The 16400-nt window shown below is 40.9% G+C and overlaps 1 protein-coding gene across 9 annotated transcripts in view; it reads left to right on the top strand.

The window, feature by feature from the left end:
- Positions 1-16400, top strand: part of CLCN5 (chloride voltage-gated channel 5) — a 193894-nt gene that overhangs the window by 164593 nt on the left and 12901 nt on the right. For all 9 annotated transcript variants that reach the window (XM_055564633.1, XM_055564641.1, XM_055564634.1 and 6 more), the window contains 6 exons: positions 2157-2256; positions 6587-6774; positions 10402-10524; positions 11387-11593; positions 15330-15410; positions 15647-16189. In XM_055564633.1, the coding sequence (XP_055420608.1) occupies positions 2157-2256; positions 6587-6774; positions 10402-10524; positions 11387-11593; positions 15330-15410; positions 15647-16189 (1242 nt within the window). The remainder of the gene's footprint in view (positions 1-2156; positions 2257-6586; positions 6775-10401; positions 10525-11386; positions 11594-15329; positions 15411-15646; positions 16190-16400) is intronic.

A 16400-nucleotide genomic window follows, 5' to 3' on the forward strand; every position in this document is an offset into this window, starting at 1 on the left:
CCTTAGATTTGTGATAATCCCACTGAGTTTTCTTCTCCTCACTCAAAAAGGTGATCTCTATAAAACATTTTGTTTTTTTTTATAAGATTCATGCTATTTGGGAACATATCCATATATTCTTTCTATTATATTAATTTGTCAGGCAGACTTTAAAATATAGTTTTATAGCCTTAGAATTTTTTTCTCTATATAATTCAGAGTTTAGTTTGTCATCATTTGCTTAGTCAGCATGTTACTCAGATTGTGAAAGCCACCTGTCATATGACAAGAGCACATTTCCCATTATATCAATATGGTTGCATCTGAGACACATTATATCAAATAATAATAATTCAGAATCAATTGAAATGTGTTTATCGAATCTTCAAAGGAGACCTTTTTTAAGCATTAGCTGTTCATCATCTGAATGGAAACACTGTCAGGAAAAGTGTCACCTCATCTACTTTCAGCATTTCAATTGGAAACTTAAAGTCATAAGTCTAAATGAAATTTTAAAGTGCTTTTAACATCTGCCTGCTAATGCAGGAGATGCAGGAGGCACAAGTTCTATCCCTGGGTTGGGAAGATCCCCTGGAGGAAGAAATGGCAACCCCCTCCAGTGTTCTTGCTTGGAGAACCCCACGGACAGAGATGCCTGGCGGGCTGCAGTCCATGGGGTTGCAAAGAGTCAAACATGACTGAGCAACTAAGCACAGCACAGCATATGCACACAGTAATTTATTACTCGTGATGTAGCTGCAGATCAAGATGGGGTAGCTCACTTTCCATTTCAAAGATAAGAAATAGAGGCGGAGAAAGGGGAAGTACTAATGCCAAAGTTGTCAGAATGTTAGGTTTTGAAGTATGAGCACTGAAGAGCTAAATTGACAAAGCTAGGGCCTAAAAAGGTAAAAATTTGTGTACCTCTTGATAGCTGCAGATATGCCCAGCAGGTTTTTGTAAATGAAAGAGATCATCCCTAATATCATTTAGGAACTATAATCACTGTACAGTTAGGGGTTTGTGGTATAGTCTTAGAATTTGCCTGACCTGAATTACAGCCTCATGTAGTAAACTTCAGATTGTATTTTCACCACTCAAATAAGCCCATATTTATTTATTCTTTGAAAAACAATCAGATTATTTTCTATGAGTCAAGAGACCATTTTTGGACTATCTGATGTCCAGGCCAGAAGGAGACCACGGCAGTAAGCAAAACAGGTTGATGTTATAAGAAATTAGCAGCTAAGGGGCTTCCCTGGTGGCTTAGTGGTAAAGAATCTGCCTGCCAATGCAGGAGACAGGTGTTCAATCTCTGATCCGGGAAGAAGCCACAAGCCAAGGAGCAACTAAACTAAGCCCGTAAGTCTGTGTGCTACAACTATTGAGCCTGTGCTCTAGAGCCTGGGAACTGCAACTACTGAGCCCACATGCTGCAACTATTGAAGCCCAAGCACCACAGAGCCCATAATCCAGAACAAGAGAAGCCACCACAGTGAGAAGCCCATTCAGCACAACTGGAGAGTAGTCCCTGCTCTCCGCAACTAGAGAAAAACCTGAGCAGCAGCAGAGACCTAGCACAGCCAACAACAACAAAACAATCTCTAGAAGGCTTCTCTGGTGGTCCAGTGGCTAAGAATCCTCCAGCCAATGCAGGGGACATGGGTTCGATCGCTGCTCCAAGAAGATCCCACATGTCATGGGGCAACTCAGCGCACGTGCCATAACTATGGAGCCTGCATGCCTAGAGTCTCTACTCTGCAACAAGAGAGAAGCCACCACAGTGAGAAGCTTGCACACTGCAACAATGAGTAGCCCCTGCTCACCACAACTAAAGAAAGTCCATGTGCAACAACGGAGACCCAGTGTAGCCAGAAATAATAAATAAAAGACAAAGGCCTTATTAAAAACAAAAGAAAATAGCTACTAAATAGGGAAGCCTTGAATAAGGTACATGCAGGCATTGCAATACTGGAGATTGAAGGTGGGGTTTTGTAAAACAAGGTTCAGTAAACTTCAGAGTTCTTGGTGACTTTGGTTGAGCCAAAATTTGAGAAGTAACTCTAAATTGGTCTCCTAATCAATAGGTTTGTCTTTGTGTTTCTTTATTGCACATTTTGATGTGAAAAAGCAAGGGTGTGTGTAAAATCTATCAATGTTTTCTCATTTCTCCCTAGATTACCAACAAAAGCAAAGAATCAACATGGGCCTTAATTCACAGTGTGAGCGATGCTTTCTCTGGCTGGTTGTTGATGCTACTTATTGGGCTTTTATCAGGTATGGTAAACCATGTTAACTTTCTAAACAGATTTCCTAAAATTGTGGTGTGCCCATTCCCCAAGTCATGAACTGAATTGAATGCTGTGCTTTATTGTTTTCCTACATGAAAGAAGTCACTCATGGACCTTTTGGAAGCTTGATGACCTCAACTGTAAAGAGGTATTGATACCTCATCTCCTTCATTGAATAAATGAGATTAAATAAGGAAATGCATTTAAGTGCATTTGTATACTATAAAATATTGTATCCATCTTAAGGTGCTGTTAGCCCTGACTTTTGGAGCTTATCTTGAGGAAGAACCTTTCTGTTGGAGATGGGTTTTTTTGTTTGTTTGTTTGTTTTGTTTTCATTTTTTGAGGAGGAGGGGTGGGAGCAACTCTGTGACTGGCAGGATCTTGATCTCTGACCAGGGATTGAACCCATGCCCTGGCAATGAAAGCATCAAGTCCTAACCACCGGACCACCAGGGAATTCCCAGTTGTTTTTTTAAACATATACCACATGGGTAAAGAATCTGCCTCCAATGCAAGAGACCTGGGTTCAATCCCTGGGTCAGAAAGATCCCCTGGAGGAGGGCATGGCTACCCACTCTAGTATTCTTGCCTGGAGAATCCTATGGACAGAGGAGCCTGGTAGGCGATAGTCCATGGGGTTGCAAAAGAGTCAGGCATGACTGAGTGACTAAAACTTTCGCTTTCTTCACGTTGGATTTAGGAAAGAAGATGTAGAAGAGGACTTCTTGAAAGATTTTTGTAGTTACTTCTTAAACATTTTCTCTCTTCATTTAGGGGTAAAATATGTAGGACATGACTCATACCCTTAAGGGGCCTACACTCTTATTCTTTCATGGTGGTTGAGGACTGGGATGGTACTACCTTTTCCTGTCTTCTCCATCAAGCTCCTAAGCCACTCCAACTATATGGTCTATCTAGGAATAGTATCGGAGAAGGCAATGGCACCCCACGCCAGTACTCTTGCCTGGGAAATCCCATGGATGGAGGAGCCTGGTAGGCTGCAGTCCATGGGGTCGCTGGAGTTGGACACAACTGAGCGACTTCACTTTCACTTTTCACTTTCATGCATTGGAGAAGGAAATGGCAACCCACTCCAGTGTTCTTGCCTGGAGAATCCCAGGGATGGGGGAGCCTGGTGGGCTGCCATCTATGGGGTCATACAGAGTTGGACACAACTGAAGTGACTTAGCAGCAAGAGTAGCAGGAATAGTATACTTGCTTTGCAATACAGCTTCAAAACAGGTCCCTAAGCAGGCTTCCCCTCTTGTGGTGGCAGCAGAAAACCAAGAATACCAGGCAGAAATGCTGAGATTTATATTCCCATGGCATTAAAAAAAATGGGTCTAGGAAGACTAGGAATAATGAGCTAAAATAGAAGTTAGGTGGGAAATCAGGAGGTGGTTGGGATGGAATGGTAGTTAACAGCATAGCTCTAGTTTGTGGCTTCTTGGATTTGAATCCCAGCCCCACCGATTGCTAGTTTTGTGACTTTAGGCAGGTTTCTTAACCCTTGAAAGCTTTAGTTTACTGACTTGTAAAATAGGGATAATAAGAGTACCTATTTTGCAAGTTTGTTGTGAGAATTGAATGAAGTACAATATATATAGCACTCAGCACAGCACCCAGTTGTTCACAAGCTGCTGTTACTTAGAGATAATTCATGAGCCGTGGAGTATAAAGTGATCACAGCAGCTAGTGGGAGCTGCTGCCATTCTGTCATAGCACCCTGCAGCCCCATCTCCTGTCAGTGGGCTCCTCGGGGGGGACATGCAGGGGATGTTCACCATGTGCCACATTGTTTACATAAAATGCCCCCATTTTTCTTGAACGCTGTGGCATTGCCCTTGCCTCTCCAATGCATAGAAACTAACTCTCCACCATCCCACCCCTTGTTTCTTTGTCATGGGATAGGAAACTAAGATCCAGTAGGCTTGTTTACCCCCAGATACTTTTGAGGCATCAGGCTACCACATAGTAAATCTGGTTTGTTATTTGATTTTATTCTGTGTGCTTTGGTAATAGCTCGTGTGTTACAGCCAAATCTGGTGACTATCCTGTGTTTTCTATGTTAGTTAAATCTCTGCAGGTCCATTTGCTTAAAAAAAAAAAAAAAAAAAAAGATCATAGCAAATCAGAAACTGTTCATTCATAACAGAGTTTTCAAAGATTATTTCTGGGCCAGGGGTCAGCAAGCTTTTTCTATAAAGAGCCAGACTAAATATTTTAGGATTTGTGGGCCAAATGATCTCTATAGCACAAATGTGGCCGTAGATAGTAGGTACACAAACAAACTGGACTGTGACCAAGAAAAGCTTTATTTAAGAACACAGAGGTGGATTTGACCCTCAGGCCATAGTTTTCCAACCCATGGTCTAGGGTGTTAATGCTGCCCATTCTTTGGCTCGTACAGAAGAGAGAATATGGTCTGGACAGTTTAGAGCTGGCTCATAATAGACTGAGTGGGCTGTAATGTCAAATATTACACAGAGGCTGAAGAGAAGGAAGGGGGCTGATAAAGGATTATATAGTTTAGCAGTTAGGAGGATACAAGTGACCTTGAAAAAAATCTTAGATAAATATTAGTAGCCAGTTTTTTTTTTTCTTTTTTCTTTTGGCTGCACCTAGTGGCCTGCCTGATCTTAGCTCCTGGACCAGGGATTGAACCTGGGCCCTGGCAGTGAAAGCACCAAGTCCTAACCACTGGACAACCAGGGAGTCCCAGGAGCCAGATTTCAAGGGGAGGTAACCATTGTAGAAGTTTTGGAGCTACTGGGTGGTCACTGGAAGGAGAGAAGGGACAGAAGCCATGAAATGATAGCATGGACAGGTGGAAGCACTGCATTCTCTAGGGTAGGGGAAACCCGCTAAAATTTGTAACCAGGGAAGAAAGAGTCAACTGGGAAAAGAAGAGGGAGACATAGAAGGGAAGATAGAATACAGAGTACCAGGGTTAGGTAGAATAAGATGTACACACATGAAACAACCAGAGAATTAGCCAAACTCTTTAACATCGCTTAGTTTTCTGAATTCAGGCAATAAGTGCAATAGGATTTAGAAGGAAGAGATGATGGGGGCTGGAGTGGCCGAGAGTAGGTTCAAACAGTTTGTCAGATTTGACTAGGTTGTTCAAGTGTGTAAATAACCTGTATTAACACTCTTAGCACCTACCAAAACATACACATGGTATGGCCTCCAGCCTGTTGGAACATAGGCGTAATATCCTCAACTTTTTAATGTATGTCTTGTCACTAGGTGGTCAGTGAATATTTTTCTTCCCCTGATACACACAGGGTATTTTGTTTTTAAGCATTGGAGAGCAACAATAGAAGCAGTGTGTCTGAATGCAGGAACAGTCTGGGAATTCAGGGGCTGTGAATTTTATGATGTCTTTGCTATTTCCCTAAAGCACGATTCTAGACCATTTAATTTCTTTATTCCAGTGTTTCTTCATCTGGATAACAGAAATGATGAGAAGGCCAGAATTGAAAGTATTATAACTATCTTAACCCTATCAGTCTATTAGCCATAGTACATGAATCCTCATAATCCTCATAATCATTCTCGTAATTTTCTTTGAGGAATGGTCTATATAAAATATTTTTTGCTCCTTCTCACTAAGAAAACCAGTTCATGCCCTAGGCTCAGGAGGCTTCACCCTTCCTATAGCTTCATCTCATCTCCCACGTACATCACAATTTGTGCTTTTATAAATTCCATTCCCTTAGCCTAGAATGCTTTCCTGCCATTGCTCAAATTCCCTCGTTCCTGGTGCCAAATCAGTATCAAGACTGAGCCCTTCTCCTCATAGTCTTCATCAACTGCCCCCATCAAGCCATCTCAAATACATGTCATATAATATTCTTCAACATGGGCAGTTCAGATTTTCTCAGTCTTATGTATAAAGTGAGAATAAAACAATCTTTAATAAACTTGACTTTCTTTATGGATCAGCCTTCATCAACTCGCAGTCAAAGCAGAGTCTTTGCCAGGTGAGGCAGCTAAAAGTCAAATCCACTCACTCCTCACCCCCAACCCAACCACTTTGCTCTCTTCTAAGTTTCCCATATAGAAATTCTGCAAGACACAGTGTTTAGTGTAGACAATGCTTTTTTCCCCTCTTGAAGAGGTATTTGAAACAGGTAAAATCTATCAGAAATAATAGGTAAGAAGCAAGCAGACAATCAGGTTGCAAAGGAGGTTGCAGAAGGAGGTTGCAAACAGAATAAAAATGTATATACTTGTCCATTATTGTGATTCCTTTTCCCTTATTTTCTCTTACAACCGTAACCTTTCCTTCCCTTCCCTCAAATCAGGTTCCCTAGCTGGCTTGATAGACATCTCTGCTCACTGGATGACAGATTTAAAAGAAGGTATATGTACATTAGGAATCTGGTTTAACCATGAACACTGTTGCTGGAACTCCAACCATGTCACCTTTGAAAATAGAGACAAATGCCCAGAGTGGAATAGCTGGTCCCAGCTTATCATCAGCACGAATGAGGTAACACATGAAGATTTCTGAACTGCTGACTTAATTATTCTTACATTTACTTCATTTCTTATACTGTCCTCATGGCAATTGTGGAATCTTCCTTTACTTTCCTTTTCAGGAAAAGGGGAACCAGTGCCAGCTGCCTTTCTCTGTGGTTTAAGTGCAGCCCTGTTTCTTTATCTTCTGACATGTGGAGTTTGATGCTTATACAACAAAATAATTTTTTTTTTTGCTTGTTTTTAACAAACCATGTTTCTTCTTAGTTGTTAGTACATGGTGTGACTGACTCTTTCTCTAGTAATTTCCGTAGGAATGCCATAGTCAGCCAACAGATAAGCTATAATTTCTAACAAAAGATGGAATGGGTTACAAATGTGTTTAAGCAAATTTTCCCTGAGCATTGTATTAGAACATTAAAAAAATATATTCTTTAGCAAAATAGCAGAAACCCAGGAATAAAATTGTTCATGGCCCCCTTTTGAAATTAAAATTGACTTTGTCCTTGTCTTCTAGCAAATTGTTTTGGATTTAACAGTAACTTTGTTTTTCGGTTCCTTACCTTTCTCTTACCACTTGATTTGTGTGTTAGATCTCTCCTACTGAACACAAAAGCACATGAAATAACTCTCAACTCCCAATTCCACTCTGGCTTCTGCACAGGTACTTCTAAAACAGGTACCATCTCAGCTCACTCCTCATCTACTGTGTTAGGAAAGTGAGAAGGACAAGACTGGAATAGTTGTTTGTACATTTAACATTTATTTTCATACCTACTTTGGTCCCCAAACAATTTGAAGCACCCCCCCCACCCCCCGCAGACTCAGTCAAGGCAAAAGAAGGATAATAAAATAATGTCAGAAATAAGAGTATTTATGTACATATCTGACTATGCATATTGGCTTGTGAAAGAGGTCAATTAGAGGATTAACTGCATACTATACGTGTGAGACGTTTATGTTTGTGCTTCTCAAACCGGGTTAAGGTCAGCATACCAGAGGGTATGTGAAACCTCAGCATATGTGCTGTGTGCCTTCCCAGAGTATCAGTGTTTCCCAAGTATTTGGAAGAAATTTTTTTCCCAAAAATTAAATGTAAACAATTGTTGTAAAGGAATGAAGGATTTCCATGTTTAAGATAAAACAGAATCTCTATTTCAGCTCTGCTCCTGTCCGGGTACCCCACCCCCATCCTCTCGGATGGAGAAAAGTTTGAGAAGCCCTGGAATTTAGCATGAGTGTGTGTGTGTGTGTGTGATTCCCTTGCTTTTTAAAAACTCTCTTATTTTTGAAGTAGTTATAGATTCCCAGGAAGTTACAAACCAAGGTACAGGAAGGTCCCCATAGCCTTCACCCAGCCTCCCCCAGTCATGACATAAGTATGTGTGCATATGTGCTAAGTCACTTCAGTTGTGACTGACTCTTTGCAACCCTATGGACTGTAGTCTGCTAGGTTCCCCTGACCATGGAATTCTCCAGGCAAGAATATTGGAGTGGATTGCCATGGTCTCCTCCAGGGGATCTTCCCAACACAGGGATCAAACCAGCATCTCTTATGTCTCCTGCATTAGCAGGCAGGTTCTTAACCACTAGCACCACCTGGGAAGCCCCTAACATTTAAGTATTTGTTGTTGTTCAGTCCCTCAGTCATGTCCGACTCTTTGTGACCCTATGGACTGCAGCACTCCAGGCTTCCCTGTCTTTCACCATTTCCCAGAGTTTGCTCAAAGTCATGTCCATCGAGTTGGTGATGCCATCCTACCATCTCATTCTCTGTCATCCCCTTCTCCTCCCGCCTTCAATCTTTCCCACCGTCAGGGTCTTTTCCAATGAGTTGGCTCTTCACATCAGGTGGCCAAAGTGTTTATAGTACACTAGCAAAACAAAGAATGTGACATTGTTGCAACCTACAGACCTTATATTCACCCATTTTATGAGCATAGAAGAGAAAGAGGGGGAAGGAGAGAGAGAGTGAGTGTGTATGTGCAGGCGCACAGTTCACTGTAATTTTAGCACATATATAGATTTGTGTAGCCACCACCACAATCAAAATGGAGAAGTGTGATTCCATCACCACAAGGCTCCCCAAAGCTAATCCTTTGAGCTATGTATATGTGTGTTTAAGTGTTCCAACCGTAACTTTCAAACTGGAGATTTGCTCAAGTGATAACTTTCTCTGGCTGTCCTTTTAATGAGTGAAATCCTTACCTGGGGAGAGTTAGTTCTAGCTTTTAAAGAGTTCTGCTGCCAGGAACTTGGCCTCCTGATCTCTGCCTCTAGTCAGTTTCAGCCACTTTCTTCTTTCTTCCCTTTTCCCCTTTGTTTCCTCCTCATAGAGTATTCTTTCTCCCTAGCTACATTCTAAAGGCCAAGAGAGAGCAATCATTTGTTCCTCTCAGGGACTAAAATAATGGGAAGCCTATGTCAAAATTACAACTCAGAAAAAAAAAAAAAAAACCTGAGTGTTTTGGTTTTCCTCGTCTAGGTCAGTGAATTTTTTGATGGTGTTTTAGGTTTTAAGGGGCTTCCCTGGTGGCTCAGAGGTTAAAGCATCTGCCTGGAATGCAGGAGACCTGGGTTCGATCCCTGGATCAGGAAGATCCCCTGGAGAAGGAAATGGCAACCCACTCCAGTACTCTTGCCTGGAGAATCCCATGGAGGGAGGTTTTAAGATGCCAAAAGTCCACTGAGTTTTGTGATCCATATAATTTGAGTGAGTTTCAACTTCTAATATTTCTATCACCAAGCATCTTATACCAATGTTCAAGATATTGGTTTTTTTTTAAGGCATAGCTATTTTGCAAGGCAAATGGTGGTGAATCCTTACTAATGGTCAAAATTAGATTTCTTTTCTGGCAGACTTCATTATAATATATAATAATATATATATTCTTATATAAGAATAAGTATATTATTTCCATTTTTTAAAATAGTCATCTCTGTTTTATTCTTTGGGCTATCTGATATCTCATTGATTTTATCTGATGGTCACAGCCCAAAACGTTTTACTGCATATTCTTGTTGCTATTCAACGACTACACCTTTGCTACTACAGTGGCAAAATTCTCAAAGATGTGGTCATCTCTACAGAATATCATTGCTTATTTTAAGAAAAACACCCAAGAATTTTATAACCGCCTATGAGAATTTGACACCAAGGTAGGTAGTAGCCAAAGGTGAATTTAATGGAATTCTAGAGCCAGCCTTCACTTGAAATGTGTAGCCAAGGTTCAGCCATTTCAATAAAAGGACTGCTAAGACTTTTAATGAAATTGACATAGTATGTATGCATGTGTATGTGTGTGTGTGTGTGTGTGTATATATATATATATATATTTGACTACAAAATCTATCAAAGCACTCATATAGAAAGTGAATTTGTGTTTTCATTCTTGTCCATCCGTAGAAGCCATCCTCACTTTCCTTTGGGTGGAGCAAAGCCTCTCATTTTCTGTAGCAAATGAGCTGACAGTGTTTTAGTAGTTGCTTTGCTGACAGTCTGGAAGAAACATTTTGAGCAATTTAATATTGTTTGTTTATTTTCTGACCTCCTCTCCTGAAAACCCATTATTTAAGAGCTGCATGCCTCATTGAGGTTGTCTAGGCTAAAACCAGCTTCTTTCTTTTCCCCCTGTTCCAGGGAGCCTTTGCCTACATAGTCAATTATTTCATGTACGTCCTCTGGGCTCTCCTATTTGCCTTCCTTGCTGTATCTCTTGTCAAGGTGTTTGCACCTTATGCCTGTGGCTCTGGAATCCCTGAGGTGAGTCTCTAAAAGGGTTTATAATGGTTTATAAGTGGTAACAATAATTAATCCTTTTTAGTTAAAACCATTTAATATGTATTCCAGCATATACTGCAGTTGAATAGTAAATGAGATCAGATCCCGAGGCAGTCTAGGGCCTTTCTAGATCTTCCCTTAAGTTTCCTCCCCTACTGGGCCACATAGACATTTAAAGGGAGTTGATTCCTAGCCTCCTACGGGTTCCTGGTGAACCAGCCCCCTGAAGAATTCCCCGACTCCTAACCAAGAAGCTTTTAGGGTAGACCGCAGGATTCTGGTCTGAAAAAATAGTGGTACTGTCAACTTTTTTAGAGCAGAAGAAATGAAACTATTTTGCTACATTTTTTACAACATGATTTGGGCTAGAAGGAGGGTGATTAAAACCCTATTTCTAACGACTTTTGGTTTAGATTACTTGATAGTAACTGAAACCACTGAGATTTTAGGTTACCTGGATGGCCTTGCCTCTCTTTTTCCTGATCAAGTGATAGCTACAGATTTTTTGACAGAGAGTCAAGGCTATACTAGTAAGGGAAAGTAAGAAAAACACCCTCCCTTCTCAGCTGCCCCTTCTCCACACACATGCACTCTCATACTTAACAGTACTCCCTTGCCCAGCTATCACATGCACCCCCCCACAAAAGAAAAGGGACCATAAAAGTTTTAAGAACATTTCTCATTTTCTTGGTCTCCTGGGTCCCCTCCCAAACTTGAATCACTGTTTCAAACTTTTATGTATCACTTGTTTAAAAGGTGTAGTTTCTATAATGAGGACCAGATTTATTGCTTCTTAGCCTTGTTTCCTTACTTAATCCGTGTTCAATCTGTGTTTAACCTGCAGATAAAAACTATCTTGAGTGGTTTCATTATTAGGGGCTATTTGGGTAAGTGGACCCTGATGATCAAAACCATCACACTGGTACTGGCAGTGTCATCTGGCCTGAGCCTGGGCAAAGAGGGCCCCCTAGTGCACGTGGCTTGCTGCTGTGGGAACATCCTATGCCACTGCTTCAACAAATACAGGAAGAATGAAGCCAAGCGCAGAGAGGTAATAACAAATGACTTTACCAGTCTTTTTTTTTTTTTTTTTGGTGAGAGCACAAATGGTACAATCTAAGGGATGACAATTGGGGGATTCTACTGGTGTTAATGCAAATACTCTTTGACCCAAAAGTTCCATTTCTAGAAATTTATCCTGCAGACATTCTACCGTGTGTGCACAAAGGTTTGTGGGAATAGTCAGTATAGTATCTGTCAACATAGTGAAAAACTGAAGCAATCCAAGTGACCATCAGTGGGGGACTGACTGAATAAACAATATTCTGTCCATACTCTAGAATCCTATGCAACTCTTAATGAGATAATGCTATGTATACTAACATGGAATGATGGCTATAAAGTACCATTAAACTTTGAAAAGCCAATCTCAGAATAATGTGTATAGTAAAAGTCAGTTAATGTTTTTGTAAAGTGTGTATATATGGTCCTTGAAAAAATGGCTGAGAAGCGGTTTCACCCCAAACTGTTAAAAAAATGTCTACTTCTGGTGAGGGGGAAAGTGAGATAGATGCTGGTGAGGAAGAAGTAAAGACTTTAACTTTTTATAATATATAATTCTATACAAGAATGTGTGATTTCTGTTCCAAAGAAGTTGCAGAAATAATGGAAGACTTTTTAAAGAAGTTTATTCCTGTGAAAGAATATAAGTTCAGCATGTGTTTCAGATGCCAGCTTTTTTATCTTTATTTCTACCTAACAGCATACTGTATTTGTTTCTCTGTATTCGATTTCTCTCTCCCTGCCTTCCACCTCAGCCCTGCAAATTAGTCCCACTGCAGTATCTCTATAGTTGTTCTCATGTTTATACAGTTGTTAATGTATGTCATTTTGAGGAGGAAGACCATTTTTTAAGAAGTTCCAAGTCATTGGTTACTTTTTTCCTGCTATAATTAAGAATTTGAGAAAATAATGGTTCTTGCTTTTTTTCCCCCTTGAATTACAAAGAAATCACATATGGAATGGGTCAAGACCAAGGTTATTTTATTGAAGAGGATTTTTCACAAAATTAGAACCTCGTGATTTATTCTGAAAGCAAAAGAAAACAAAATTCCCCATAAGACTCGGAAAAAAAAACTCAAAGATGTTGAAATTTAAAATATGGAATACATTTTGATGGTTCAAGGGGAAAAGTTCCTGGCAGGAGAGGTAGGCTAGCAGGAGAGAGAGGGAAATCCGAGTAGGTTGTTTAGCTATCTGTCAAATACATAAAGGCAGTCTTATATTGGTGAAGTTGTTCGATAGGAGTAATGTACAACAGAAGCTAAAGAGATGAAAAAAAAACATTTTAACTGGCAAGAGTAAAGTGTTGATTGTTGCTGGTTTTGCATAAGTAGAGGTGACTTTGAAACTGTAGATTGGTGATTACTTTCATTTTATTTAATATAAAATTGGCATTTTTGTTCAAACAGTTCTTATAAAATGAAAGAAGAGTTTGATTTGGCTGTTTTTCTGAACAGATATCATATATTTCTAACTAAACTCATGAATAGTTGAATATGTCATTCACTTCTTATTGCTTATATAGAGTTTGCAGTTATTTTTTCCTGGTGTTCTCACCATCAGCAGTAACCCGTTTATGTCCTCGGGCCTTGTCATAGTGGCCAGATGGTTGAGCGTAAAATAGAGATTTGAGAAAGCAGGGCATAGGTAGACTCCACTCTACAACTTACTGGCTAGTTCAACTCTTCCTTCTCCCTCGTAATTCATCCTAAACAAAGTCACTGAAATCTCCTTTCTGAAGTTCTGTGTTAAATGTCCTCATCCTTCTTAGATGAGAGCCATTCTAGTCTTGAATTTCAGAGTCCTCCCCAGCTAGCACCAGAGATCATTTTCCCCCACACTCTTCGTTTTCCTGAGCCATCTTGCACTTCCAGAAAAACCTACCTATTTGCCAAGAACCATTTTTTTTTTCTTTAAAAAACTGACAGTTTTATTCAACTTCCTTTTAAAAATAGCTCCTTGATACCACACATGATATATCACTCCACAGCAACCAGAATCCAACAAACTGACTTTCTTGGTCTATTAATTCTGGTGTGTTGGTGTGTTTATCATGCACCTTTTACATTTACATGCCTAAGGCTACTACATACAAAGATGGTACTCTTGAAATATCACTTGCTCTCTTTCCCCACTTCCTTGTCCCTTTTAATTTCTCTCTGACAGCTTCTTCCTCTTTCTCTCTCTCCTTACCCTTTTCCTTGCCACACCTAGACACACTTAGGTCTTAGGACTATTCCCTTCAAAATCGATCCCCAACTTTGCTTCTAGTCACCCTCCTATTTCTGTTTCCATAGGTCACTAGGTGTGGATTAGGGCACATAGTACAGGAAACTCTAAATACCTCTTGTCTGAATATTTGCAGCTCCTGATTAGCTGTGAGCCAATCGTTATTTCAAGTTTGTATCATTCAGTTCAGTTCAGTCACTCAGTCGCGTCCGACTCTTTGCGACCCCATGAATCACAGCACGCCAGGCCTCCCTGTCCATCACCAACTACCGAAGTTCACCTAGACTCATGTCCATTGAGTCAGTGATGCCATCCAGCCATCTCATCCTCTGTCGTTCCTTTCTCCTCCTGCCCCCAATCCCTCCCAGCATCAGAGTCTTTTCCAATGAGTCAACTCTTCGCATGAGGTGGCCAAAGTACTGGAGTTTCAGCTTTAGCATCAGTCCTTCCAAAGAAATCCCAGGGCTGATCTCCTTCAGAATGGACTGGTTGGATCTCCTTGCAGTCCAAGGGACTCTCAAGAGTCTTCTCCAACACCACAGTTCAAAAGCATCAATTCTTCGGCGCTCAGCCTTCTTCACAGTCCAACTCTCACATCTATACATGACCACAGGAAAAACCATAGCCTTGACTAGACGAACCTTTGTTGGCAAAGTAATATCTCTGCTTTTGAATATGCTATCTAGGTTGGTCATAACTTTCCTTCCAAGGAGTAAGCGTCTTTTAATTTCATGGCTGCAGTCACCATCTGCAGTGATTTTGGAGCCCAGAAAAATAAAGTCTGACACTGTTTCCACTGTTTCCCCATCTATTTCCCATGAAGTGATGGGACCGGATACCATGATCTCCGTTTTCTGAATGTTGAGCTTTAAGCCAACATTTTCACTCTGCACTTTCACTTTCATCAAGAGTCTTTTTAGTTCCTCTTCACTTTCTGCCATAAGGGTGGTGTCATCTGCATATCTGAGGTTATTGATATTTCTCCTTGAAATCTTGATTCCAGCTTGTGTTTCTTCCAGTCCAGCATTTCTCATGATGTACTCTGCAGATAAGTTAAATAAGCAGGGATTAGAGCTATCTTTAAAATCTCATTTTAAAAGCTTTTCTTTATAAAGAAAGTGCTGTGTAAATTGCATAACTGTAAATATTTCATTTAGGTGGTGAATAGGTCTTACAGACCATAAATCAGTTGTGGAATTGGGAGTATGGGCGATGGGAGCATAATTTGGAATCAAGTACACACCTAAATTAATTACAAAGGAAGGCCCTCTACGTGTTCCAGCATGTGAACCATGTGTTCAAGATTCAGCAGATAGTGTTTGCTCTCAAAGTAAATATATGTTGAACTTCATTTTTCATAAATAAGCTGGGTATAGAGCAGGTAAAGTTTTTTTTGTTTTGTTTACGTTTGGTAACCACCAATATTCCTTTTAAAACGTAACTGAAGGTAGGAAAGTGGCCTTATTCTATCACTAATTTTGAGTTTTGAATCATAGGTCTTGTCAGCCGCTGCCGCTGCTGGTGTATCTGTAGCCTTTGGGGCACCTATTGGTGGAGTATTATTCAGCCTAGAAGAGGTAACTGCTTTTATCTGTCTGTAGAGCCACGCTTGTGATTTTGTGCCAGGAATTCTGGCCATTGTCTGTGTATACTGCAGTCCCGAAGTGCTCTGCCCAACTGCAGTGCTTTGCCACGGGACTGGAGATTTCCAGGCCATTTTCTTCCTCAGCTCGAATTGCCACAGCACAATTTTTCACCCCAAATAGTTCCTGCATATTGACTTGAGTTGATTTTCTCACTTTTTCTCCTATAGGTCAGCTACTACTTTCCCCTCAAAACACTGTGGCGTTCATTTTTCGCTGCTTTAGTGGCAGCATTCACTCTACGCTCCATCAATCCGTTTGGAAACAGCCGCCTGGTTCTATTTTATGTGGAGTTTCACACCCCATGGCATCTCTTTGAGCTTGTGCCCTTCATTCTGCTGGGCATATTTGGTGGCCTGTGGGGAGCTCTTTTTATCCGCACTAACATTGCCTGGTGTCGGAAGCGGAAGACTACCCAGTTGGGCAAGTATCCTGTCGTAGAGGTTCTTGTCGTGACAGCCATCACTGCCATCCTGGCTTTCCCCAATGAGTATACCCGAGTGAGCACAAGTGAGCTCATCTCTGAGCTGTTCAATGACTGTGGCCTCCTGGACTCCTCCAAACTCTGTGATTATGAGAACCGTTTCAACACAAGCAAGGCGGGTGAGCTGCCCGACAGACCAGCTGGCGTGGGAGTCTACAGTGCAATGTGGCAGCTGGCCTTGACACTCATACTGAAAATTGTCATCACTATATTCACCTTTGGCATGAAGGTGAGGAGATTCTTTTGGTCCTTCCTGGATATTTGTGTGTCTGTAGGTTTTCAGGGCAAAGCCAAGATACCATAAAATTCTCATAGTTCATGGGGTAGGTCCAGCTTCACCCAGCATTATCCACTACCCCACCCCAAGGCCCCTTTTACCCGCACATATCCTCAATATCCTCATGACTTCTTAGACAATTGTATGGCTATCTAAAATTGTC

The sequence above is a fragment of the Bubalus kerabau genome, chromosome X (assembly GCF_029407905.1).
Source record: "Bubalus kerabau isolate K-KA32 ecotype Philippines breed swamp buffalo chromosome X, PCC_UOA_SB_1v2, whole genome shotgun sequence".
Lineage (NCBI taxonomy): Eukaryota > Metazoa > Chordata > Mammalia > Artiodactyla > Bovidae > Bubalus > Bubalus kerabau.